Below are 27450 nucleotides of genomic sequence, written 5' to 3' on the forward strand. Positions count from 1 at the left end.
GCTTTGCTTTCTTCAGAAGCTCTGTTATAGCTCTTGCATTTTCTATAGCTTACTGGTATACGTATGCGGAGAGAAAGCAGGGTCAAATGTGGCCAGGCTCTCAGACATCTTGTCTTCAGCTGTAATCTTACTGAAAGTTGCTAGAGGTTCTGTTCTTTCCTGCATATTTGGAAGAGATCTGGATCCTGTGAAGTAGTGGACACAAAAAAAGGCAAGTTGAGGCAGGAATGAGAGTTCCATTTCTGAGGAGAGGGAGGAATGCTGATGGGGAGGCACAGATAAGCTGTGTCCAGAGGAAGGAGTTGATCGGTGTTTTTTGTTAGCAAGGATGCATGGAGAAGAGTCACAGTGACAGCTGGGAGAGGGGAAAGAAGAAAGAGATGTACGTTGTAGTAATTATCAGTGGGAGTGATTTTTTTTTTAAGGGTCTGTAAATAAAAATGATTTATTGTTTGAAGATTCACGTTTAAGCAAAATTGTTTCTTTACATTTTGAAATGAATCTAAGTGATACTTCAGTGAGAATGTTTCTTCTCTAACACCAGGAGCAGACCATTTCATCACCAGCAAATTTCTCCTTACGTTCTCATCTTGAAAACTTGCTATTTTTTTACTGACTGAATTCAGAAGAAAATATACCATATACCATGCCATATCGAATTTGGCAGAATGGTTGAAGTTTGATTTTAGCTTATATTGGTTAAATGAAGTTTTCGATTCGGTTGCCTATTGTCCAGTATGCTAATCCATGTTATTTCCAGCTGAGTTAAAGTGTAAAGTCATTAGAGCAGCATGGGCCTTTTGTTTGTACAAGGAAAGGTTAAGTTCTACAGGCAGCTCATACTGCTGCCAGCATGTCTGCTAATCTTATTTTTGGGATTAATTACCTGCAACAGCTGCAGCACAGAGTTCTGCACCGAGCAGGATTGTGACTGTGCCAAAATTTGGCAAGCGTTGAGGCTGTCTCAGAGGAAAACTTTTCCAGCATTTTTCAGGAGTTCTCTTGTAGTTTGTCTGAACAGGGTGCTTACATTTAGGCTGTGAACACAATGCTAAAAGCTTTGATAGCCTAATGCTGATATTTAAAATATACTCTGAAGATTCTCTACAGAATTAACAAGCAACGTAAGCTATATTTGTCTGTAACTATTAATGGATGTTCCGTATTGTTATAGCATTCAAGTTGTTTCCAACTCAGTTTTGGTAACTACAGTTAATTGCTGAGGGTGTGAGAAGTACATGAGCCAAAAAGCAACAGTTAGGAATCAACTTGTATTTGATTGGATTGGAGATGAACAGAGCTTTTCATTTTTAAATACATTTTTTTCCCCAGATTTTTTTGATTAACAGTTTGTATGTATAAACTTCTTTGGACACGCCTTCAAATGCATTCAGAAGTTATTTTCCTGTTTGAAGGATTTGTTTTAAAATTCAACACTAGTTATTATGCACAAGCCACTTAACTTTCATTTTATGCCTTTGTACATTTGAAGTGGAAGCATCTGATCTGGAAAGGAGGAAAATCAAGTACACAAGAAACAAGAGCATGTAGTACCTTCTTCATAAGGAGGTTGGCTTCAACAATTGAACGGAACAAACGTATCTAGTAGATACTCGTGAGGAGTGAGGCAGAGAAAAGTGAATGATTGTAGTTGGCAATTTAAATACCATTCTTTTTAAATAAAATATAACTTACTAAATACTCAAATGAAAGCTACAATCCCATAATCACTAGACTATTATTACTGAAAATTATGAAGTAAGTTAATACTAATTCCTTTTAGTTTTCAAATCTAGCTAGTTAAATAAACCTTATGGTCCTCTTTTTAAAAAATACTTTTTCTTTTTCCCCTAGTAGATATCAACTTGGACATATTTGGCATTGCTTTTTCTCTTTTTTTCTTTTTTCCTAATTGAATACTGTATGAAATTACAGTGTTTCTATTTGATATGAAATGGAGTGGAACAAAAGTACTCTTTTAGGAAAAATATTCTTATTGCTAGTTTGGAGTGGAAAGAATGTGTGGCCCTCATCAGTGAGCTGCAGACTTCAAGCTTATGTGGGTTTGCTTCCAAATAATGGGTGAATTGTATACAAAGTAATGACGCTTTCTGAAACGTGGAGATTAAGAGTACAGATCTTGAATAATTCTGAATTTACTTAGTGTTTCTATTTAGGCCAGAGGGAATGTTTTCATAATGTTGCTCATGTAAATTGGGTATTATGATATGGGATTAACGTATTTTCTCAGTCAGATGGAAGGTGCTTGTAAAATTGAGTCTATCTGTTGCTTATGTGTCTAATAGATAGGTTCTATCGCTTATGGGAAAGAAAAATGTAGAAGAGTATAGAGAATATAAAAAGTTGTAACTCTTTATCTAAATGACTGTCAACATCTGAAACTTCTACAAAGTAGAATATTGAATAGTTATTGCTCCAAACTCCAGTTCAGAACACATGGATAACTGATAGTGGGATTAACAGCAATGATCCAGAAACCAACCTTACTTATCTCATCATAATTCTTTCTGATTGTTGTTATAGAATTCATATCTCTACCATTTGGTCACTTAAAAGCTTTCTTCCTCAAGAGATCATCAGATCTGAGTAAAAATCTTACCACCAGGCATTTGTCCAAGCAATTCTTTTATAGTTATACATTGTAGGTAATGCAAGTGTTGTTTTTTTTTCTGCTCCTTTGCATAGATGACAGTGCCTCTGCTGCAAGCAGTATGGAGGTAACGGATCGCATTGCCTCTCTGGAGCAACGCGTCCAGATGCAAGAAGATGACATCCAGCTGCTAAAATCTGCCCTTGCTGATGTGGTTCGACGCTTGAATATTACAGAGGAACAACAGGCCATGCAAAACAAGAAAGGACCTACCAAAGGTTGGCATTTCAGATATACGTAAAATGGGTAGTTCAGTTCAAAGAATGTTTTGTGTGTACTAGTTTATTCTTTAGATTTTTGAAGTGGTCAAAGTCAACAACTTGAAACTCAAAAAGTTGGAAATCTGACCTATCAAAAAGAACATGTACAAGTCTAAATTGTTAAACCTAAAGTTCTCATGAACAAGTGGAGTGTTTCAGTATTGCTACAACTTCCTGACTGATTAAAATTAATTTATAAAGTCTTTGGTGAATGTTTCGTAATAACTAGTATTGAATGTTGCATATTCTATTTGTGAAATTCCTAAGGTTTTTTTTGGCTGGGGGGAAAAAACAATTCAAATTTAAACAAAATATAATTTTACTTCAGTTAAAAATGGTGTAGGCATAACCAAATCAGAACTTTGAGTTAGCTCAATGGTGATCTGACTGGCAAAATGTTGCTACACTAGTCGCCCAGGTTCAAAGGAAAAGTACAGCCACCTTTAGTGCCTGAATCAGTTACAGAATAACAGATCTAGATTCCAGATATGATTGACATTGCCACTCTGCAATATACTGTGTTATGCAAATATTGCAGAGTGCTCTCACCTGGTCCTTTCCTACAATAACAGGTTGATTTGTGTATACATCAGAAAAGCTTGAGTGGAATATCCAGCACTTCACTGTAGCAAAGGCTTACTAGAATCTGATGTTATATGATGTCATCTGTGTGTGTGTAAAAGCACAGGAAAAAGCTCATTTGAAGCTTAGTGGGAAATTTTAGCAAATATTTTTGGGCACTCCTGGGAATAAGAGTGGTGACAATCTAGATGTGGAAAGTCTATGTATAACAGACTTCGTAGAATAATAGAATGGCTTAAGTTGGAGTGGACCTTAAAGATCATCTAGTTCCAACCCGCGTCAGGTGTAATGTTGCCTCCCACCAAATCAGGCTGCCCAGGGCCCCATTCAACCAGACTGTGAATGTTTCCAAGGATGTAGCATCCACAGCATCTCTGGGCAGCCTGTTCCAGCACCTCATGCCCTTGGAGTAAAGAATTTCTTCTGAACTTCACAATCTAACTCTCCCTTCTTTTAGATTAAAGCCGTTCCTCCTTGTCCTATTACTATCAAACCATGTTGTTCCCCTTCTGTTTACAAGCTCCCTTCAAGTACTAGAAGGCTGCAATGGAGTCTCCCTGATGCCTTCTCTTCTCCAGGCTAAACAAGCCCGACTCCCTCAGCCTTTCTTCATAGAAGAGGTTCTTCAGCCCTAGCATCATCTTTGTGGCCCTCCTCTGCTCCCGCATCCTTCCAGTACTGGGGGCCCTAGGCCTGGACACAGTACTCCAAGTGGGGCCTCACAAGGGCAGAGTAGAGGGAGGAAAAAAGGCAGAACACCATTTAGATTGCTCCAAGGAATTTTAATCCAATATTCTTGCTGAAAACCTTACAGAAGCACCAAGTCCTGGATGTCAGCAGGCCTGCAGGGTCTGGTGCCCAAGGTAAATTTTACAAACCCTTTGTATAAATGGATCTGCAGAGCTCTTCCCCTTTGGATGAAAGGTAGCAGCTTACCACATCATTAGGAATGCATGTCTGGAACCTCATGGGATCCCATCCATGTCCCATTGTCCCTTTGGCCTTTCTGTAGCAGAAACAGCCAGTGCACAAACAGATTTGCATGTGAATCTTTGGTCCACATCAGAGCAAAGCATGCTACACAAACTCATATTCCCTTATGAGGCAAAGGCATTTTTTGGTATCCATTAGCAGGAGATGCTCATGGTCTCTCTACTGTTTAAATTATGAAATCTGTTTCTTTTGGGGGGTCCTGGCATGTGTTAATACAAATTAAACTTTTAATTTATGTTGAAGGGTCTTGTTTAATTATGTGTTCATACCTTTTTTTTTGGGGGGGGGGAGGTTGGAAATTGTTTGACCTTTGCTATATATTTGTGATGGATATTTACTTTCAGTCATTGATTTAACAGAATATGTAAAAACTACTTGGTTTTCTGAACTGAGATCTTGAGTTTGTTTAATGGAAATGGGGAAGAGGAAATATACAGAATTCCAGAACCAGAATAGTTCATTGTAGATGATGCTGTTTGTTGGATAGAATATACAGTAAATGTCTGTGATCTTGTTCTCCCATTCTCTTCCCTTTGTGTTGTATTCTCCTCATTTTGAATTTGTTTGTCTTATTGGAAAAAACAGTTGAATGTTTCTGATGATAATTCCCACTAGAACAAAATGTTCCACAAAATGTGGTAGTACAAGAGATGAAGTGGCTTTATGTTGCTTTCAAAATAGATCTTATCTGGCATGTGAAGGAAATAAAGTTTAATTACTATTTCTGAATTGTAACCAGATCAATTCTTGCCTGCTGACTTTGCTTAGTAAAATACAGAGCCAGATTTTCATGGATTTTGTGAACAATCGAGTTCTAAATCAGGAAATGTTTTCTTACTTATGGCAGAAAGTCAAAGCCATAGTTAATGTACCTTCAAAAGAAACTTTTATAAGCTGATATTTGTGCCCTTCTATGGCTTATTTTTTTAATACGTTTATGGTGTAAATACTTCTCTGGACGTGAAATTACACTATAACAAGCCTTACATGTGGTAATGTAAATAGGGCTCTATAAAAGCCATCATACAAATTACTGAAATGAATCCTGATAATTGCTAACTAAATCCACTCAATGTCTTTAATTTTATTATGCACCAGTTGTACCATCATTGTATGGTCAGCCTTATTTAACATATTTTATTACATGAAACCAAATATGAAGTGTCCTGATTGTTTCTTCCAGCTGTTATGTCAAGTATGATGCATTTCCATGATAGCCTATTTTTTCTGGAGTAGGCACAGCTACTTCATAAAAGACAGCCCAGAAGACCAAGTTCTGTTTCAATACTGTAATTCAGAAAAACATTTCAGTGGCCTCTTGAGGAGCCTGTTTGGGCATGGTGAAACTGGGACTGTGGCTGAGTGGCACTTGATCTACTTTCTTTTTATTGATTATTTAATGACTGATTCTACATCTACAGTTTTAAAAAGTGGAAATTGATCTCACAAAGTGTCATCAAAGTCTCATCCACTGTTGTTTGAAACATACTATATGATCTTTCTTTTGTTTCCTCTGTGGCAGTTGATTAAAGTGTGTGTGAACTGTGGGAAGGCTCTTACCCTTGAAACAAAAATTGGATCCCCAGTGTTCTGTTTTAAGTCTGAAATAAAGTTCATGAGACAGAACTCAATTTTCTGAGTACTTCATAAGTGAAATTAGCAAAAAGATTTCAAGTGAAAGGCTAGCAAATAGTAATGCAGAGAAGCTTGAGCTTGTTTTCAGTCTCTGTGTACCTTCTTGTTCTAGACTTGAGCTAGGCAGCTTAAAAGCAGCATATGTTACAGATACAGAGCTGCTTATCTTTTGTTTGTGAAGCTCCTTCACCAATGTGGCTTTTTTTCTTCCTTATTTAATTCAGCTACTTTGTGGAGTTCAGTATGCTTCCTGCCTTTGTTCTGCTCTTATTTGTTGTTCTTTCCTTTTGTAATTATTGGTTTGTTTGTAAACTTAATGGCCCTATTAATCCATAGATCAGAGTATGATTAAAAAAGCTGCTGCTGAGACTGGTAAACATGTCAGTGCTGCTACTACAGGTAAGACCTTGAAGCAACAGAACTTCCCAAATAAATGTTACTGACAAAGCATAGTAATCTGAGTGTGTTTGAGTTACTGACATCCACTGCTTCTAACAGTTAATGATTGTGTTTGTAGTTGTTTGACTGTTGTGTTAATTACCACTGGTGTGAAATAGCTTTGTAAATAAAACTAAATAGCTCCAGAATAAGTAATGGAATAAGTGAGTCATTTGTAGCTTTTCTATGTGCTACATAAGAATTTTGTGTTGTTGCTTTCAACGGTACTTACTCATGGGGCTTAATCTTTAAATCTCCAGTTCTAGAAATGTGGAATCTCAGTTTGGTTTGGATTTGGAGCAAAAACCTTTGACTATCAAATGTTAGAAGGGTTGTTGCTGGCTCCTGCTAGTTTCAATTTCATGGGGTCAAAAGAATAAACCAATACCAGTTGGAACTCACTTCAATTTCCCTTTAGCAGGCATTTTTATATAACAATAAAGAAAAAATATTTTAATCATTTGTTTAATTTCAGTTAATAATCTAACTTGTGATCTCAAATCTTCATGAAAGTTCTGTGAGCTACAGAGACTGTGTCAGGAAACAAGTGTGCAACTGCTGAACTGTAGCCATCTGATTCTATAATGAACAACAGAATCAGTTTTGTAAGTTAGTTAATATGCATTAATGCATGTTTAGTACATTAGTACATTTAGTACATTAGTACATTTCAGCAATTGGCTAGGAAACATAGTAGAGTGAAATACTGTAGAAGTAAACAGGATCATAATATCTGTTTCCTTAGCTGTGAGAAGCTGAGGTTCGGTAGATTTCAGCTGTTTTGTAGTGCCACTTGTTGTGGGTTGACCCTGGCAGGCAGTAGAATTCCCCACAGCTGCTTACTCCTCCCCAGTGGGACGGGAGAGAACTGGAAAAGTGAAAGCTGGAAAGCTCCTGGACTGAGATAAGGACAGTTCAGTAGATGAAGCAAAGCTATATATGCCAACAAAGCAAAACAAGGAACGGATTCACTACTTTCCCTTGGCAGGCAGATGTTCATCTGTTTGGAAAACAGAGCTCATCATGATGGCTTGGGAAGACAAAAGTCGATGTTTGGGATGTCCTTCTCTTCCTCCTTCTCTCCTTCAGCTCTTATTACTGAGCATGATGCCATATGATATGGAGTACTTCTTTGGCCTGTCTGGGTCAGCTCTCCTAGCTGTGTTCTCTTCCAGCTCCTGGTGCAGCCTCAGCTCATGGCTGGGAAGGGCAGTGTGAGAAGCTGAAATGTCCTTGGCTTAGTGTAAGCACTGCTCTGCAGCAACTTAAATATCAGTGTGCTGTTAACACTGCTTTGGTCACAAATTCAAAACATAGAGCTATAGAAGTGGCTATGAACAAAATTAACTCTAGCACAGTGAAAAATGAATACAGTTCTAAAGACAGCATTAGCATGTTAAAATAGGTCATGGAAACAGGGCCAAAAGGCACCATGAGTTCATACAAGTCTTGTTTCACCTTTCCTTAAAGCTGCCCATAATATCAGAGTGCTCTTGCTCTTTTTAACCTTGGTAAGAATGGTACTGTTTAAACTCATCAATCCCAGCTTCTCTTATCTTCAGGGAGCCTAGAGTTTTTCTTTATTTCTTTGTTAACTTGTTTTCATGTCCTCCTTCAGTCATCTAAGCCAAACAAGCCTTATTTCTTCACTGTTTCCTTATGGAAGTATATAATAAATAAATGGTGAATGTGTAACAAACAGCTACTATATATTGTATGCAATTAACTGCTTCAGTACATGTCAAACAAGTAGAGCTCATCTTGAAACTTGCATTCAAAAGTAAATCTTATTTACTGATGCAATCTCCTCAAGTCACAGGCTTTCACTCTTTTTCTTCGGTATATGAGAATTGTATGAACAAGTCAATACATGCTTACAATCTGTGCTACAATAAGATGCAAGCATATCGTAATCTATGTCTGAATGCAATTGTTAGGGTTTTTTGTTTTGTTTGTTTTTAGATTATTTATCCTGAGCATTTTTTTTTTTCTGGAGTATTTCACAGCTGTTTTCCCTGGGCTTTGAGATGATGCCAGATTTTTCTCTTGTGTTTCTTAAGTGACTTATGGGCTTCTACTTTCTCTTGGGTAATCTGAACCTAGCGACTTTTGGCATCTTCACAGAGATGGCTTGTAATATGCAGTGATGTCAAATTTCAGGTGATATATAGAGCTTTAGATTTCTTCCCTGCTCTGCAGAGAACACTGACATGCTTGTGTCTGTTTCCAAGGTTTGCTTTGTAATGTAAGTTTTCAAGTAAGTACTCACTGCTTGCAGTTTTAACCGCTTTTTGTTTTTGCAACTAATTTCTAATGCACTGGAATGGAACTTTTCAGTTATTCTACTGGTAATTAGAGTTTGCATATGTGTAACACTTTTTTTTTTTTTGAGCCAACATAATCAGACTGCAGTTAGATAATGTCAGCTGATGAAATCCACTGTTTTGATGATTTCAATAGCTTTTTCTGATTGATGGATAAAATTCCTCTTTATAAGAGGAGCCTACTGTCTTGAAAAGAAGTCTCAGGTGTGTGTAGGAGAATAAGGATTTATTAACAGATTATTTGTTTGTGGAAAACTTGTAAGAATGTTGAATGATAAAGAACAGGAGTTTCTGGAATTGTGGCTTACCTTTATTTCTAGCACTCTTCAGAATGTCATCTGGATGGGCAATAGCAGGATTGCTTATGGTGGCAGCCGCTGCCTTTGTGCCTACCTGTAAGCTCACTGGCTAGAACAGGATTTTACAGATGGCACAGGCTATGGAATTGTGTTCTTAAGCCACGTGCAGATGGTTTGATATGATTATGAATAAGAAAACATTTAAAAATCATCTTAAAAACCCACATTCACATACATAACTTTGGTAATAGTAGGGGGGAAAAAAGAAGGTATGCTACAGGTATTTACAAATAGAAAAAAAGAAAAGAAAGGAAGAATATGTAAACAATGATTTAATCCTCTGCTTGTTTTGCAGCAAGGCCGCTGGTACAAACACTGCCTTTAAGGACTACTGTTAATAACGGAACTGTGCTACCAAAGAAACCAAGTGGCTCTTTACCTTCTCCATCAGGAACCAGGAAAGAAACTGTATCACCAGCAGCAAAAAGGTATGCATCCCTTGGAAACATTGTAATTGTTAAATTGAGGAAATATTTAGAAGCTTGAAGAAGATCCATCACGTGGTTTTTGTTGCTTTCAAAGCAATAGTCTAAATACTTCAGGATGAAAAGAGATGGAGTTCGTTATAGGAGATTTTAAACTCATTAGGTCTAATTAATCATAATTAAGGTTATTACTCTGAATACTGAAAGAACACACAATGCTTAACCTACCAGTTTCTGTTACTTCCTTGTTGCTGCAGTCTAACACAGAATAAAGCATTTGTGTCATGTTGTTTTGTAACAACAAGTGAGTCAAGGATTTGCTAATAGTAAGAAGAAAGCACACAGTCTGTAGAGGAACTGTTGTCATTACCTTCGGTGATTTTGTAAGTTAGCTTAGAAATGTTACAAGAATCTCGAGGAGGAAAATTAGATCTAGCACATTTATGCAAATAAGAATACCTAGCTTTAGATACCTTACTATTACTGTTAGATGATTAGAATGATGTCTCAATTTCAGTTGTGTATTATTTTGTAGGTTACACATATGCTGATTATACACCTAGGTTATAAGAAATGCAACTGCTTGGGTGGAGCCAAGTTCAAGTTAAATGTGACAGATCTTGTGCTGCTGCTCTGCTGTGCTGTTTGCCTGTTAAAATATACACAAGTATTATATATAATGGAGTTGTTGGTTTTGTTTGTTTTTTTTTTTTACATTTCTTTGGTTGTGTCATCCTCAGCTTTTTGTAGAGACGATGCTGTAAGGTCTGAGGAAGGCAAGTTGTGGAGATGAGAGGTTTGAAGCTTCTTTTGTAAAAGATCTTCTTAAGGAGAGATGTTAATTAAGTATATTCTGCTCTGTTACTTATTAGAGGACCACTGGTTTTCAGAAAACTCCAAATTTTGTTATTGTCGAGAAGCTATTCTATGCAGAATTAAGATTAGAAAACATTGTTTGTTTCAGTGTCACACAAATAGAACTGGGCTCCTATGAAATGGGCCTTACTGCAGCTGCAGGCTTTGGCAAGTTTGCCATAGATAAGAGAAGGAAGGTAAATACAATATGAATGTATCCATTATCAGAAATATGTTATCAGAATTTTTGCAAGTGGGTGGAAGAATGTGACTTTTAAAGAGAAAATTGATTTGTATTTTAGAAGGAGCACTATTTTGTGTATCGTGACCTTTAAGGAAACGTACAGATTACTTTTTCTTAATTCTCCTAAATTTATTCTTGTGAATTGAATGCAGAGTTTTAAGTGGTATTTAGTTTTTAAAAAAAAAAAGTGAGCCCAAGTATTGGCAGCTTCCCTTGTGTACGTAGGGTGGGACTCATGATTCTGTGCACTTGCAGAAAGGAAGTTCAACAATGGACTTCGTGCTTCAGCACAGAGTCAGATGCAGGTGAAGATCATTTTGTGGCCTGTGGGGCAATGTCATGGCTCCATACATCTTTGAGATAAATGGCATCCTGCAGCCTTCTCACCTCACTCGCTGTCTGGATACCTTCAGTGCTTGTGGGAAAGTCCTTACGGAGAATCCTTAGGGAGTGAGTGTTGTATAACAGCCTTGGCTCATCTGTGAGTGAAGTCTTCCATGGGATAAGGATTTTAACATGATTTTATTGTGCTTTATCCTTTCCCTTTGTTAAAGGAGCTAGGCTGAAGGTGCTTTAAGTATACAATATGAAAATGTATATCCAGTTTTAGGAAAGAAATACATATAGGCAGTCTTGCTGTTATAGTCAGAAGCTTGTTACAGATTCCTTACGTTTAAGAAATGTGGGATTATTTCAGTCCTAAGAAAAGTTATCAATGCAGGTGCTGTGGAATTCCTATTCCCTTTAACACTCTAGTATGCTGTACTGATTCAATTGAGCATGTAAAATTAATTCATTTATTTTTTATTAAGGCATTTTTGTCTTGCCTGGATATATACTTTGAGGGGAAGAGTAGAGTGTTAAACTCCTTACCAATGAATTACTGTAGAGAGCTTTTAGTAAATTATTCTCTGTTGTTTTTGAAAATGAACTTTAAATAAATTAAGAGATTTCGTGTTTTCACAATATAGCGTGCACAAAATATTCAATATTCAAAGGTGATATCTTCACTACTCTAAGTAGCTGACTTGCCAATAGTCAAGTAGATGAGCTCATTAATATGAATTCATTCATCCTTTGCGTTTATAATGGACCATTTTACATTTGAGAGCTGTGAGTATGCATAAAAGTAGAATTGTAGAATGGCTTAGGTTGGAAGGGACCTAAAAGATCATCCAGTTCCAAATCCCAGTGAGAATGGGAGGGTGCAACATGGGGAATGTAGCAGCAAAGTCAAATAGCTTCCTGTTCTCAGGAGGTAGAAGTTGTCTGTGATAAGAAGCTTTAACGAGCATTGAACAGTTCATAAATGGTGTGTAGTTTTAAATAACTTCTAAGAACTTCTTAAATTCTGGTTTCTGATAAACAATTGTGTTTTAACAATAAATATGGGGTGATGTTTTTAAAGCTTATTTTCAGCTTGAATATATATATATTGTGTATATATATTTGTATATATATGCAGTATAGGTGCAGAAAGAAAAAAAATGTTTCAAAATTTGAAAACTGAAAGAAAATTAGTAATAATAGAAAGGAATAGCACCTTTCTATTGGAGTCTTATTTTAAACCTTCAGTTTGCTGCTGTAAGTTACAAACGTCTGCTAGGATTACTGTAACAGGAAAATAACTTTTTTTTCTTGTGAGCATATTTTCAAAAGAGGCAAACATCAAGGTTAATGGAGTCTTTCCCAGATGTTTCACTCGACACTGTTATGAAAAGGGGATTAAAAAGAAGTAAATTCTGGATTGAAATATTTGGTTAGAAACTATATCATAGCTAGTTAAAACAGCATGTAATGCCTGTCTGTATAAACATACACAAATGATCTCTGAAGGGATCAAATGTGCATCCATACATTCTATTGCTTAGAAATAGATGTGCTTATTGACACATCTACAAACACAACCTCATTTGTATGTGTTGGTTAATTCATTTGAACCCACAGATTGGCATAGTGCTCCTCCTCCTTGCTTGATTACCAAGGAGATGCAGTTCAGAGTTCACTACATTTTTCTGATTTCCCTTTGAATATTTGAAATGAAAATGACTACTTGTGGCAGGAATACAACACTGGAGATGATGAAAAAAATTGAGGCTGAAAGGGTGGAACTAGCAGACTTTTATTCAAATTCTGCCACGTTTTCCGAATGACCTTATGCAAATCATTTAACCTTTATGCATATTGGTTTTCCATATGTAAAGTGTGTATCTCTGGATATCAGTAGGTTGTTATGGCCTAACGTGTTAATTAGAACCTGATTTGTTAAGGCATTGAGTAACCTCAACTGACTCTGACTTCAATTTAGAATTGAGGCCACCAGCCCCCCTTTGGCATTTAGATCTCGTATAGTCAAACTTGACTATCTAAGCTAAGGAAGGACTGAAATAACCTGAATAGAGCAAAAGCACAATTACAACATACATGTCAATCAGGTGATAAAAATGTGGTCGTAACTAATGCAATGCAAGACTTAAAATAAAAATGAAAATGATGATGCTGGTGATATTAGAACCAAAAGTTCTTATCCAGTGCCAGCATGTGCTGCACAGCTACACGGCTACCAGGTGCAAGCTGGCTGATGTGAAACTGAAGCGAGTTAGAGATGGGCTGGGTAATCACCTGAAACAGATAATCAAGAATTGCTTGTCTTTGTAAAGTATTTGCAAGTCTTCCTTGTCCCCTTTTCTCAGGGACTTTGATTTTTTTTTTTTAGTGTGTTTACTACTTTTAAGCTGTGCAAGTCAGGAATTAAGCTATTCTGATTACTAGGGTGTTTTTGTGTACTGATCTTTATTCTGAACTTTACACATAGAGGAATTATTTGAAGGTTTTGTTCAGCATAAGATGAGCTTTTTCTATCATGAACAGAACTTTCCCTTCCCCCCAGCACTCTTTCTTTCAGAAGCAGTGTGGCTTGAAGTTCATTGCTTAACACTAAATTTGCCTTTGGAATGTGTCCAGCACACAGTAGTAATGTTTGGAGTTCCCTATTAAAGTCTAGGTTTTTGTGACTCATCTAGAATAGCTTTGTTTCCAATAGTTGAAGGGGAAAAGAAAATATAAGGGAGGAGAATGCAGTCGGTACCTTTCCCAGTAGGGATGCTGCTGCAGACTGTAGGCCAGCATATACTTTCTCTTTTAGAAAGAGCCAATCAGTCATTCTTTGTTCTTGAGCAGATTGTAAAGTACTACAATGCTGCAAAACTCTGACAACCGAGATCAAAAGGAAGAAGTTGGAACAAAGAAAACATAAAAAGCTTTGTTTGTAGGGAGAATAAAATACTTTAATAAGATGAATTCCTGTTCTTCTAAACTCTAAACACATGGCCCCTAGGAAATTGTTCGGTCTCCTGGAATTAATGTTCTACATTCTGTTCTGAGGGCAACAATGATTTGCAACTGGCGCACGCAAACTCTGTGTCAAACCTTCAGTTTAGTCTCCTATTAATGCTTGACTCTCAAAAAAACTGTTTTTAAATAAAAAGAATATAAATATAAAAAACCAATCCACTGAACTTCAAGTGGCAAAGCCATTACACTAGTTTGCTGTATCTCTAACAATTAAAGTTAATAGTGTGCTTTGCTCAAAGGCAGAATGAAATTAAAGTCATATATTATTCTCAAATTCATTCTAATTGATTTAAAGAGTCAGAAGGAGTGCTAGACAAGTTTCAAAATATTAGTATTATTAGTTTCACTACTGTACACTCTTTTAATGTATTTTATTGTAAGAGCTTTCATGTGTTTTCCCCCCAGAAATTTGATTATATATATATTTTTATTCATATTTGCTCACCGCAATTCAATGATGCAAGCATGTAAAACATACATGCTATGCAGTGATGTGTGTATATATGTATGAAGATTTATTTTCTTGTGTTTATTGTTGCTTTCTTAATAGTCTTCTGTCTCCTAGCTGGATCATCTGTCTGTTTCCCTTAGCCTGTTTGATTTTCTTTTTCTGTGTTTTTCTCAATAGCTTTAGAAACATTCAGTGTATTTGGAGCATTGTTAAGATTTTGTCATTCAAAGATACATTGGTGTACTTAAATGTATGGTTTGAAATGATCAGACACCGGAGCCAATAATTCGCTGTTGTTTATTCTTGCACGTGACCTCATATCTTAAATGCATGCAATGATGTCTTTTAATGGAAGCTTGTTTTAAATGTCTTTTCCATGTTTTATTGTTGCATTCACTTTTTATTCTGCTTTGTTTACGCACCTCTCAATGTGGATTAAGCAGGTCTGTGAATCTTCTCAATGCATGCAAACTGAAAAAGCCTGCTCTAAGGTGAGGGATTCTTAATAGCTTTGTAGCGTTGAAGCTCAATTGCTTTTCCTTCCTATTCTGATTCAACACATAGAAAGTGGCTGTTTTAGTGGGAGCATTAACATTGTAGAACTTAACTGTAATTATTATTCCAATTTTTAACACTTTCATAAGTACATTTAAAACTTATTATTGCTGATAAATGCATTACTGTACTTATCCAGTGATGATTTCTGATGTTATCTCCATTCTCTAATGCTAACATCACTTCTACTATATTTCGTTAACTCACATTCCTATCTTAAGCTTAAAAATGGTGTTAACAAATATTACCTTTTAATTAAAAAATTGGAAATGTTCTCCTTTCATATCACTAACGTGGAAGCCAAATTCTGGAATCCAGCCATGTTCTTACAGTCTTGTAAGTTAAATGAATATTTTTCCTATCATTTTAAATTCTTCCTCAGGTGTCCATATATCTGCTGTAGCCATATTGATATTAAACACTGGAGAAACCAAAATGTGTATATGCCAAAATTGAGTTAATGCAATGGAATTAAAATATCTTGCTGTGATCCTCTTTTTCTGATCATTTGCTAATATATCTCACAGGGCTTTTGCTGTTGGTGGAAGTTTAAAATTTGTCAGAAGGTAGTTTGGCTAGTTAGTTCAAGCACTAGTGGACCTAAAGTAACTTAAAAGAGTTTTGTACTTCTATTGTGGTAAAAGAAGTTTTTATACTGATATGAGGCTTCATCAGTAAAAAGATATTGCAGTTCTAAGCTTTTGCCCTGTTCATTTTTTTTTATCCATCCATTCATCTTTTGAATGTTGATAACTGTAAAAATAAAACCCCAAGCAATATTAAATTAGTTGAAAATTGCTTCCACAACTGCTACAGTTTTTCTAACGTTAGCATAATTTGGTGATTTCCTTCATTTAATTTCAGCGTTGGCTGATACTGTCGCCTTTTTCTGTTTAAAGAGAAGATGTCAAAATAAGAGTTTGATACTACAGAATCACAAAGAGCTAACGTTTTGTGGTAGTAAAATCTAGTGAAAGGGCACATGCTGACAAAGATACTTCATGTGGAGTAAAACTTTTCAGTACTATGGCTGCTTTACGTTAGCCTAGAGTAATATATATGGAATGGCGTTAATAAGACAGAACTGCTAAATGTTTGTAGTATATTATTAAATATATGGAAGGAATGTTTTTGTTTTTTTTCTTTCCCATGTATTTGGCATTGAGAAGACTTGGGGAGTGTTTGGCTAGCTTAGGAAACAGTGATGCCATAAATGACAACAGAATTGAATTTTCATTGCCTTTTGCTTCTCCCATGCATTATTTCAGTCTGTCCCTGTGTGCAACTTAGCATTCTGCTTGTTCTCTTACATCACTCTCTCCACAGAAACATTTTTGTTTCAGCTTAATCCTTTGAATGGTGCTCATTTTTAATCCAAAAATATGGCATTGAATATCTGCACTACCACTGCGTATTCCAGAAAGGTTTTTGTCAAGCCACCTGAGATGCATCACACGATGTATCTGCTCTGCCCTGAATGCATGGAGCTTCCTCTCAGAAAAATGTCATCTTTGCAGTGACTTGAGCTCAGATCTATCCATTGTATTGTACAGTTTTGTGTTTTGACCACACAGAAAAGTCTGCTTTGCTTCCTTTACTTATGAAGAATTGATGCTTCTATTTTTTTTACTCTATGCGTGAAGTGGGGCAGTGTGAGAAGCTGACTGAGGTAATGTGATAGGGATGGTTTTTAGAAGTGATGAGGAGGCCTGGAATAATCCATGGTGATGCCTGAACTGAGCCTCATGGTAAGCAGAGCACCCTGGAGTGTAAAAGGTAACAGGACTGGGGTTGGCAAAGGGACTGACTGGAATGAGACTGGGACATGGAGGGCAGGAGCAGAAAAAGCCAAAATGTTTATATGGAGGGACAGAACATACGTAGGATGTGAGGAAAGGTGCATAGATATCGCTGTTCTTTTCTTTGGAGAGGATAAAGCAAACAGAGGGCTGAGTTGGGAGAAAGGAGGTGCCAGCACCAAATCCTGTCCAGCTGGTGCTGTGGAAATGATTCCTGCCTCATCCCAGGCACTGCTGCCAGCCCTTCTCTGCATCCCAGGGAAAGGAGTAAAGCAAGGGATCTAGCCCAGCTCACTTGTCACCTACTCCCTTTGCCCCTAGGAAGCATTGCTTTAAGAGAAAAGTGGTTTGAGCTAATGGAAAACTATAGTAGTTTGTCACCTATGTTATATGCTCTGTTATACTGCTCCTGTTGTGCCTTGTGGTTCTGTCAGTGAGAGCTGTCTGTCTGAAAGTCATGCAGGAGCTTCCTTACAGCCATCTTTGCCAAGGAGGTAGTTGAAAAGTGGTAGAAGCTTAAGCCTCTGAGAAACCCCTTATCAGGGGCAGGGAATTTAATCTATTTGTACATGTAGTATAGAAACATATTTTTGACAAATGGAGAGCTAACTTACATTTTTCAAAGTTTTTCTTGGGAGTATGTTAAAACTAACTTTGAACCACAGTGTAATTGATTTTGAATGAAGATACTGGTTAGCTTGCTAGTGCTCAAATTTTGACCTATTTTTGATGTTTTCTGTAGTCTACTGGTGTTTTCTTTGAGTTCCTCCTTTCTTTTTGAGAGAATTCTAAAGTGTGGGATGGTATTCAAAGATTTGGGATATGGCAAGTAGGTGTTACGGATGTCTGATGTTAGTGTGGCCCTTTTTTATAATTGGGCCAAAAAAAGTATGTTAATCTCTTTTGCATCAGGTACTCAGCAAAATGGTTACGTAAGATCTTTAACAAATTGTTTTCTGATGAAAATAATGTTATTTTTATGGCCAGCTTTCTACTTGATACGTTTCTCAGAAATGTTTGTCATTAGGTGTGTACTTCTACTAGTTCTGCTGTTAAGCTTACTCCCTTTTTTTATTAGTACTGTGAAGAGAACCAGCTCTGCTGAGCGTGTGTCCCCAGGAGGCCGGAGGGAAAGCTATGGAGATTCCAAAGGGAGTCGCAACCGCACTGGATCCACCAGCAGCTCATCCAGTGGTAAAAAGAACAGTGAAAGGTAGTGTTTCTTGAATGGCCTTCTTGGTTTTTTTTTGCTTTCTGCCTTAACCGTGAAATTTGTTTCTTCAATTCAGCAAATTCAGTTTGTGTTTAAAAAAAACAACAACAAAAACCTCCACCAGTTGGTCAAAAATACATATTTTAGAACACTTCGAATCTTTTCTTTTCAAATTTAGATGATTGCTCTCCATCTCACACATGTGGAATGATACCTAGCAGATCTCTGAGTAATAACTGTCTCAGTTTAAGTCAGATGTATGAGAAATGGAGAAATAGACTTATGTGTAGGCACTATCCAAAGAAGCAGAATAAAGTGATTTGTATCTCTGTGCACTTTGATAGTGCTTCTCTGTATTGACAGTAACAAAAGGAAAATGTCTTTTCCAAGAGTTTCAGAATAGGATGTCTTGAAGATACAGGTGACTTACTGTTTGTGATGAAATCAGTGTTTTGACCAATTGATTCTTTCCCGTATTTCCTAGACAGATTCTGGCCATTGGCCATAGCCATTACACCTAATCTCTGTCCTGCTACAGTTCCCTATGTACAAAGAGGTGTTGATGATAGTTTTGAGATTTTCGGATGATGTGGCAAGAGAAACACAGGGTTGATGAAGATTACAGAATAATGTAATTCACCTGTTCTGTCTGTGCATGAGTGCCTTTATGAGAGTCATTGGATTGCTGATGAGACAATGGTAGGGCACAAAACTTCTTGTTGAACTCAATGATCCTTATAACTCCTTCCAACTTGGGATATTACAGGATTCTAAAACTTCTTATTTAAATCTCTTTGGCATCTTCCCTGAATGTGGAGATTGACTGAGGCTGTTGTGAACTAATAGGCAGCAACCTAAATGCGGGTGATTAAATTACTACTAGTTTTGTTTTGAAGCTATCCCTCCCTCTCTACTTGATACCTGCATAAGGTGCAATTTATCTGAAATTAGTTTTATATTAAAGCTACTAAAGAAACCATGAGATGATGAGAATATTAATTAAATTTTTTATTATTTCAAAGAAGAAAAGATACAACTTCTAGCAGCTACGTAGTAGTCCAATAAACAAGTGATGCAATATGTAAATAATGTATGGAATGCATTATTTAAATGAAATTTCCTAAGGAACTAATTGTGAGCCCATGTTAGATAGCATTAGGTGGAGCTAGCGTGGCTGATGTTGCTGTTAGAGCAATAATTGTGTGGTTAGAGAGTTTTCCCAGGAGATAAAAGCCCTGATTTCCTATATCACATGCAGCCTGCGGATGTTCAGAGCCACAGCTCTTACCTCGTTGAAGAGTGTCTTTATCCTGTGGAAGAGTCTGGGTAAAGTCTTCCTCATAACTGCTGCTGAAGGCAGGCAATTGTGCAGAACATAGAGCAAGAGTCATGGGACTAGAAGAAAAGTGAGTGTGATTCTGTATGCCAGGAGCTAAAGCTGTCCTCCTAAAGCTAACTATGTGTGTGTAAGAATGAAGGAGAGCATTACTGAACTACTCACAGCCTTTTCATTTCTCATGTTATTTCTGGTCTCTTAATGAGGCTTAAAGCAGAATGCATGTCAGAAATCTAAAAAGGCAATTTTAAAATTACTATTTTTCAACATACTTTTACGTACAGTTGTAGCCGTTATGCAACATCATATTGCTTTAGAAAGATATTTTAAGATGCTTTAATAATAAAGGATGAGGAAGTGAGGACTGTAGCCTGAGGTTTCCCAGTTTCCTATCATTCTGAGCAAGAGGTAAGTCCTTGTTAAGATTTAGGTAAGTAAGGAATGATTCAAGATCATGAAAAAAGAAAAGGAGCAGTCAAAGCTCTGTGTCTGGTTAGGATTTTTTATAATTAGAAAGTACACGTGGTTTGCTTTATTACTGTAATGAATCAGCCCTTCGTGTTAACTTGTGTAAGTCAGCATGGACAATTCAGAACTGGGAGGTCTTGTCTCTAGCATTTCTGACTAATGCTGCATCCCATGAAGATCTTATTTACTATAAATATCTTCACTCATAAGAATTTAATTTAATGTTGGTGTTAAAAATGGTAACACATCATGGTACTTACTTAGATTGGCTTTGTGGGCCAGATTGGTGCATGATTAATATCCAGGCTGGTATTATTAGAAGCTGCTGTACCAGGTGGGACCCAAAGAATTCATTTGTTGGTTGGTTTGATTATTAGATAAATATATTCTAATACAGCAGAGTCGAATCAAAGGAAGAGGAAAGATACTCAAATGGTTTGTTGTGGCTTCAGTTTCATTTGTAGAGAGAGGGGAATCTTTCATGCTTAGAAAAAAATTCTCTGCAAGTATGCAAGCAGTTTAGTTTCTCTTTATCTTCAAACTGCAGTTTTGGATCTGGTGTGGATATTGCATTTCAAAGCTCTGTGGATACTTCGTCCTTTTCATGCATCTCTCCACTTCTCTCCACTGAAGTTGCAGAGTTTTCAACTCTTTTGGGATCACTAGGAACTATGCTGTAGTGTAACCTGATGTTTCAGAAATTTAGAGTATGAAGAATATACACCTGGGAAAAAGATAACTGCTAAATGCAGCTTAATGACCCTTCTGTTTCATTAGAAACAGCTCCCTCAAGGTTAATTACATAGTGATGAAGGGTAAAGAAAACAAAACAACTGTTATTTCTTGAGATTCCTTCTTTCTGATCAGGTAGCAGGGTAGTACTATCCGGAGAGCAGTTCATCTTTTCTGCCTCTTCCTTATCCACATGTATTTCTGTATTTTTCCCTCACTTTTTCCCAGATAGTTTTCTCAAGACAAAAAGGCAAGCTGATTTAACTTGTCTTCTGTGTGCTTCACTGGGAAAGAAGGTGCTTTAAAAATGATGGATGTGTGTTTCCTGGGTTTCACTGTATACTGCAGTTCATCAGGAACCAATTGGGCAGTTCCATCTTCTGTGTAAAGTCTTTGGGAAAGCACCATTCAAATTTTATTTTATCCTTAAGTTCAGAGAGGGCAAAGCCACGAAGCAAATACCTACATATGTAGTAGCTCTCTCCATGTGTACAAAGAGACATTGTATTTAAGAATATATTCCTAAGTTTTAATTATATCTATAGGTCTTTTTAGGATAACAAATTTAATTGGCTGCAACCCAAAACTTGAGGCAAATGCTCTAGGCCAGTTTCCGTGTTCTCCTACAACTAATGCTGCAGGAGGGGAGGATCTGGTAGTAGTAGAAAATCTGCATTTGTAAGAATACAAAAAGAACTGAATGTTTAAAAACAAACACAGTGTTAATATTTGTCATTAAGGAACCATCATGAACACTGTTTATAATTTTGTCTGCTTTGAGATTTACACTGTAAATAAGTGAATTCTATCATTACTTCTGTAGAAATATATTGAATTTTATATTGCATCAACAGCTTTTTAAAATAGAGATTTCTTCATTATTTTCACAGCAAACCCAAGGAGCCAATGTTCAGTGCAGGTAGGAACTTTTTAGCATTTTTAAACATTTAAAAATTGTGGTAACATAATAGATTTTATCTGCGAATATTCAGGAACTGGTGTTGGGATTCTAAGCATGATACTTATCGGGTATACTGATAATGTATATAGATATGGTTTTAAAAAAAAAATTTGAGCAGTTTGCTCTACTTTTTATTGGCTTTACTGTAGGTTTATTGTAATTTGGATTCTTTGTAAGAAGACAAAGAAGAAAAAGGCAATGTCTTCTTACCTCAAATATGTGTTCAATTTGGGGCAATATTAAAGTTTTGTTATTTGAAGTATTACTACCTTCCAGTTATGGTGTATTAATTTAGATATTAGCTATACTTGATTGCTCCTTTAAAGAATTCCATATCTATCCCAATGCCTTGTAATACAATTTGTCAGATTACAAATGAAGAAGGTGTATTAAAGCTATGGTTTTGGAGATCTAGCTTGAATTTAAGTCATATTTTTTTCCTTGTGTATTTATTACAAGATTTCAAAAGCAAAATATGACATATTAATGCAAGTCCTTGTCCTTGATGAAGATAAGAAACTGAATACTATATCTAAGTAATTTTTGTCCTGGAAAAACACAGATTTAAAATAAATCCTTCATTACAATTGAATAAGGAAGGGAGAAAATGGCTCATTTATCATTTTATTTTCATATTCTTGTTGCTTATAGTTGTGTAACAGTAAGCTTACATTAAGCTGAACAAGAAAATCCTGGTTTACCAATGGATTGATCAGCATCCAACAAAGCTCTTATGCCATTCTTCAAGATTTAGTATGTTAACTGGTTTTGGATTTAGGAATATATAGAATTGAGTATTTAAATACATTGTGACAATACAATCGCTATCTACGTTCCTTTCCTGAGTACATTGTTTTAGAAAAAGAAGTCTTAAGGATTCACACAGAGTTTGCAGTTCTTGCATAACATTGCTTACGTGGTGCAAGAGAAGAAAAGGTGTTTGGAATAGTTTTTGTTGTAGCACTTCCCTAGATAAATGTTGGTAACTAAACATGTTACACTGCTTCTATCCTCCTTACCTGGGCAAAATTCTTACTGAAATTATTATTTCTAAGAAAGTTATACTCGATATTTTAGTTACTGTTAGCATGTAGTTGCATAGTAAAGCTTAAGTACTTTTGAGAGATAAAGGGACTGAACAGTGCTTCTAGGTGAAAGAAAGGAGTTTTGTCTGTAATGACCCCTCCTGCTGACCAGCATACGGCTCAGGTTTTGTCAGGAAGCGAGGTAGCTTCCAGCAGAGTGCCCCTGGACAGCCTGTAGAGCAGGTGTGTAGTGAGGCTGTTATACTGGAACACATCTTTATCTAGCCCTTCTGTCTCTGTCTCTGTAACCACAAGGGAAGCGCCGTGTGACACACTGCAAAGGTAGGCTTCACTTCCAAAACCTCATAGCTCTCGAAGCAAAATGGTGCCAGCGTGATAAAAGCTTTACGTATAAACTGCAGTTTTGTTACTTGCATGCATTTTGCAGCGTTAAAACTTTTCTGGTTCTTTTGACTAGAACAAAAATATTATTCCATCTATTATACAATCTACTGAATTATAACCTGCACGTGCACTGTAAAAAATAGTCATGGGTTATAATTGAGTCGCAGATTTTTCAGGAGAATTTGAAATAGAAAAAAATATGTTGAGAGAGCTATATGGCAACACGTGGATGTTCACTGTGTTTGAAATGGTGTTCTGCACTTTTGCTGAAATTCATATAGATTTGCCCCTCTGGCTGTTTTGCTGGTAGTCTAACACAATGATAGAAGCCTTGGTTTTTCCCTTTGCTTTTTCATATTGAGTAGAATTTAGTTAGATTTTTCTGAATGCTAAGTAAGCAGACTTAGGCCTTCAACTAATTTCTCAGTGCTTTTTGCTCAATGTTATAATGCAGAGTTATATTTGGTAAACATGCCATAGTGTTTTCTAAAGTTGCAGCTAAATTGCAGTGTAAATATGCACATTTTTGATGCATGTTTATGTCTGTGATAGAATCACAGATTTGTCTTGCTTTTAGAGATAGCTTGTTCCTAACAGTTTTTCCACTAATCAGCATCTTTCACCTTTGCAACAAATGTGAAATTGCATTTTAAAAATGTTTATTCTCAAGGCAAACGGGTTTCTACTTCTGTGTAGTCGTACAGTTTTATGCAATCAGTAGTGATCATCTTTGCTGATCGTACTAGCATTCACGTCTTCTAATTTCAATTCAGTAGCTATTAACTTTTGTAGTTAATTTCAACAACAGTTTTAAATTTACAATATTGCAGATGTAAAAGATACATTTGTTTAGAAGTTTCACCACTGATCTGTCTTTGTAGTTTTATTGTCTGTCTTTACAACTATCTTTGCGTACAAAACTGTGCTGTCTTAAAGATTTAGTTAAGAAAAATAGAAGGATAGGGGACTAAGTAGATAATATACTTGTATTACTAACAAAAATCAGTACCTGTAAAATTAATATTACCAGAAGTTCTAAATAAATATATAGTACTGTGCCTTGCCTAGTCATCCTAAATTCCTGTTCACAGTTAGAGAGAGAGAGGCATACTAGAGACACATAATATATATACTTTGGCCTTGGACACATGCTTTGAAGTGTGATTAATCTCTGCTTCTTTCTATTTACTCTAAAAAGGAGTTTTGAGTGGCTAGGTCAAATGTGGACAGTTCCACTGTAGATGCTTAAATGCAAGTTTTGTGAGTCCCATGATGTTTTAAGTGAGAAAATCAGCTCGGTGAATTAAACTTTCATCCATTCGCAGCCTTTGATAAGCACAATCCAGACTTGTCACTGCTGAAAATCTATTAAATTCCAGTGCACTAGTATCAGTAGCATTGGCTTGTGTTCGAAGCTCATTAAATAGATGCTGCATGCGCATACAAATAGTGCTGTAATGCTCTGCTATTTAATGCTCTACCCTCTTTATTTTCCCATACAGATCTATCAGAGTAGATTTTTAATATCAATTCCAGTATTCTGGCACTTCTTAACAGGCTTCTTGAACTCCAGCCATCTGTCACTTCTATTATTCTCTTGTTTTGGTGTTTTGTTTGTTTGTGTTAATATTGTTTTGTTGTTCTCATTATATTTCATTGTTTTCATTATATCTGTGAACTCTTTACGTTAGGGGATTTTAGAGAGCCCTAGCTGTAACTTCACTGTGATCTCTCCCAAATGAATCAGTCTAAAGGCAAAATACACATGTATGTGGGTAATATAACATAGCTATAATATTTCTTTGTTCAACCTATAATTTTTATTCATTTAATTGAAATTTCTGATGTATGCATTTCCAATGAAAATAAAGCCTTAATTTTCAAACTAAAACATAGTATACTTGTAATGATACTTAGAATTCATAGTGTAATTTTAAGACTCCTAAAGTGTTAATTTTTTTTCTATTTACATGATTTTGTTACTTTTGCCCTTCCACTTCCTCTGTGCCCACGATTATTCTGTCTAGTAACTCTACAGATGTCACTGACTCCAAAACTGCTTGATTCGCATGAGAACAAGGCTGAATTCCTTGATCTGCCGATGGAGCAGCAAGAGCCAGCACGTTCTGAATGTGGACAAACTTCACCAGAAGTTCACAGGACACCCACTTTGGCCTTGCCAGTTCCCAAAAGTCCTAGTCAGACCTTCATGGCATTTGCCAGATCTCCTAGTTTTATAAGCCCCATGAAGTCCCCAAGTCAGTACTTCCAGATCTGTTATTAATTCCTCCTTCTCCTCCCCAAAAATATTTCTTCTGAATTCAACAAATTATTTTTAGTATTTTCTTTTAGAAATGTTTACTTGTCAGCCAATTCAGTTTTTGTAGCTTCTCTCCTCTGTCATTTTCCTTTCTATAATGTGCTGTCAATGTTGTCACTCCTTCTCAATGTTTAGTGATTCTTAAAACACATCTTTTTTTGCATGTACATCAGCATGATTTCTCTTACTAACTGTTCATGTTCCTTATTTCAAATGTATCTCTAACACTGTATCAAGTGTAAAGCATGTCTTTACACTGATATGCAAAGAATGCGACTGAGTGTTGGAAAATACTTTAGATGCTGATGCTCCATTGTAAATATTGATTAAAAAATAAAATTAATTTTAAGTGGCATTTCTGTGTTAATTGTAATCTTTGATGTTTTCCCCTTTCAAACATTTAAAAAATATAATATGTAATTTTCTTTTTACAAAACGTTTTAATTGCAGTCCTTAGACTTTTTTTAGTTCTTCATGACATTGTTTAATTCTAATTCTTTTCAAAATATTTAGAGGAAAAAGGGACTTTACTTAAAATAAAAAATAAAAAAATCCTGTATAGTGAACGTGATTTAGGGGAAAAGAAAGCTGCTTATTTTATATGTTTGTGATTGCATGTCATTCTGTAATTGTAACACACCAAAGTATTAAGTGGGAAGGGATTGAGGAGCACTGGAATTCTCCATTGATTTTTTTTTTTTTTGGTGTAACTCTAAACATTTCTGACCTTTTGTAGAGGAAGGATATGTAAAAATGTTTCTTCGTGGACGTCCTGTTACCATGTACATGCCCAAAGAACAAGTGGAATCTTACAATTTGGAAGCAAAAGTAGAACTACCAGCCAAGAGGCTTAAACTGGAATGGGTGTATCCTTTCTGTGTTGGCGAACTACTTAAAGACAATGATTTCTTTATGATGTGTTTTAAATAAATTTTAGAGCTGAAGTATAGCAAATGTAAGATCATCTTTAATGAGGTATGCTTCATTAGTGAAGTGCAAGGTGACATTCCATTCAAATAGGTGCTCATTTCTCAAGGCCTGCTGTTCTGTGCTCAGTGAATTACAGGGTGGCAGCTGAAGACTTTGCTTAAACATTGCCTGAAGGTTGAGTTTGAAGCATGCTAATTAGCTGAAGATTAAACTAGGCATACTGTACGACTGTAGTGAACTGTGATTATTAATTATGGTATGCATAAAACAATCTAAGGTATATTTTTGCTGACTCTCAGCAATAATTTATCATTTTGAACTGTCTTTTTTAAAAAGTGCACCGTTTGTTACAGCAACTTCTTATAAGGACAGCTTCAGTATTTGAATAAGGCTAGAACTGAACAGCGTATTGCAATTGATAGGAGCCAGCAATAAAGTCCACAAGATATCAGATAAAATAATACTTGCGTTTAGATTTCAGCTGTGCTTAAGCAGTGCAAATGTCAAATGACTAGAATTTTCCACTGATATCTCTAAGTGGATACAGTTACAGAATTCTGACTTGGAAAAAAAATCTAGTGTTTCATCACATAAGGAAATTGTCACCTTTCAGTTTTATTAGTAATAAGAATTGTCTACCCTTTGAAAAACGAAATGACATTTCATTTGTGTATTAAAAAAAAAAGGTGATTTATGGTAAAATATAATCACAAACATCTGTTTGTAATATCCACTACCTTTAGAGAGATTAAGCCTTCGTAAGGACCTTTATTTTAAGAAAAGACTTTTTTTGGTCCTGAGCAGTGCAAATAGGATGTTGCTTTGTCTTCATAAAAAAGAAGAAAAGCTGCAAATATTCTTTTTCTAAGTTGTATAAATAGAACTCCATGTGGTTTCAGACTGCACACAGAATTTCCAAGAGTCCCATTGTATTCGCTGGAGATTAATGACAGATTTAGTAACCATTCTCGCTATTCCTTTTGCAGCTTAGCTTTTGTGGGTCCTACCCAACTCTGCTGGAACTGCATAGATAATGCATACAGAAATAACTGAGGGTCAATTAAAAACCAAAAATATCTGGGCACCAAAGAGTAATAAAATAGTTGATAATAGAG

General features: G+C 36.1%; 1 protein-coding gene across 9 annotated transcripts in view; it reads left to right on the forward strand.

Annotated features, from left to right (window-relative positions):
* Window positions 1-27450, forward strand: part of EML1 (EMAP like 1) — a 116773-nt gene that overhangs the window by 62820 nt on the left and 26503 nt on the right. For 4 of the 9 annotated variants that reach the window (XM_085225616.1, XM_085225615.1, XM_085225619.1 and 1 more), the window contains exons 2-8: window positions 2707-2889; window positions 6478-6540; window positions 9558-9690; window positions 18024-18158; window positions 21585-21613; window positions 22996-23022; window positions 26142-26271. In XM_085225616.1, coding sequence (XP_085081742.1) covers window positions 2707-2889; window positions 6478-6540; window positions 9558-9690; window positions 18024-18158; window positions 21585-21613; window positions 22996-23022; window positions 26142-26271 — 700 coding nt within the window. The remainder of the gene's footprint in view (window positions 1-2706; window positions 2890-6477; window positions 6541-9557; window positions 9691-18023; window positions 18159-21584; window positions 21614-22995; window positions 23023-26141; window positions 26272-27450) is intronic. The other 5 variants (XM_085225617.1, XM_085225613.1, XM_085225618.1 and 2 more) reach the window with 3 other exon arrangements.

This window comes from Meleagris gallopavo, chromosome 5 (genome assembly GCF_905368555.1).
Source record: "Meleagris gallopavo chromosome 5, MGAL_WU_HG_1.1, whole genome shotgun sequence".
Lineage (NCBI taxonomy): Eukaryota > Metazoa > Chordata > Aves > Galliformes > Phasianidae > Meleagris > Meleagris gallopavo.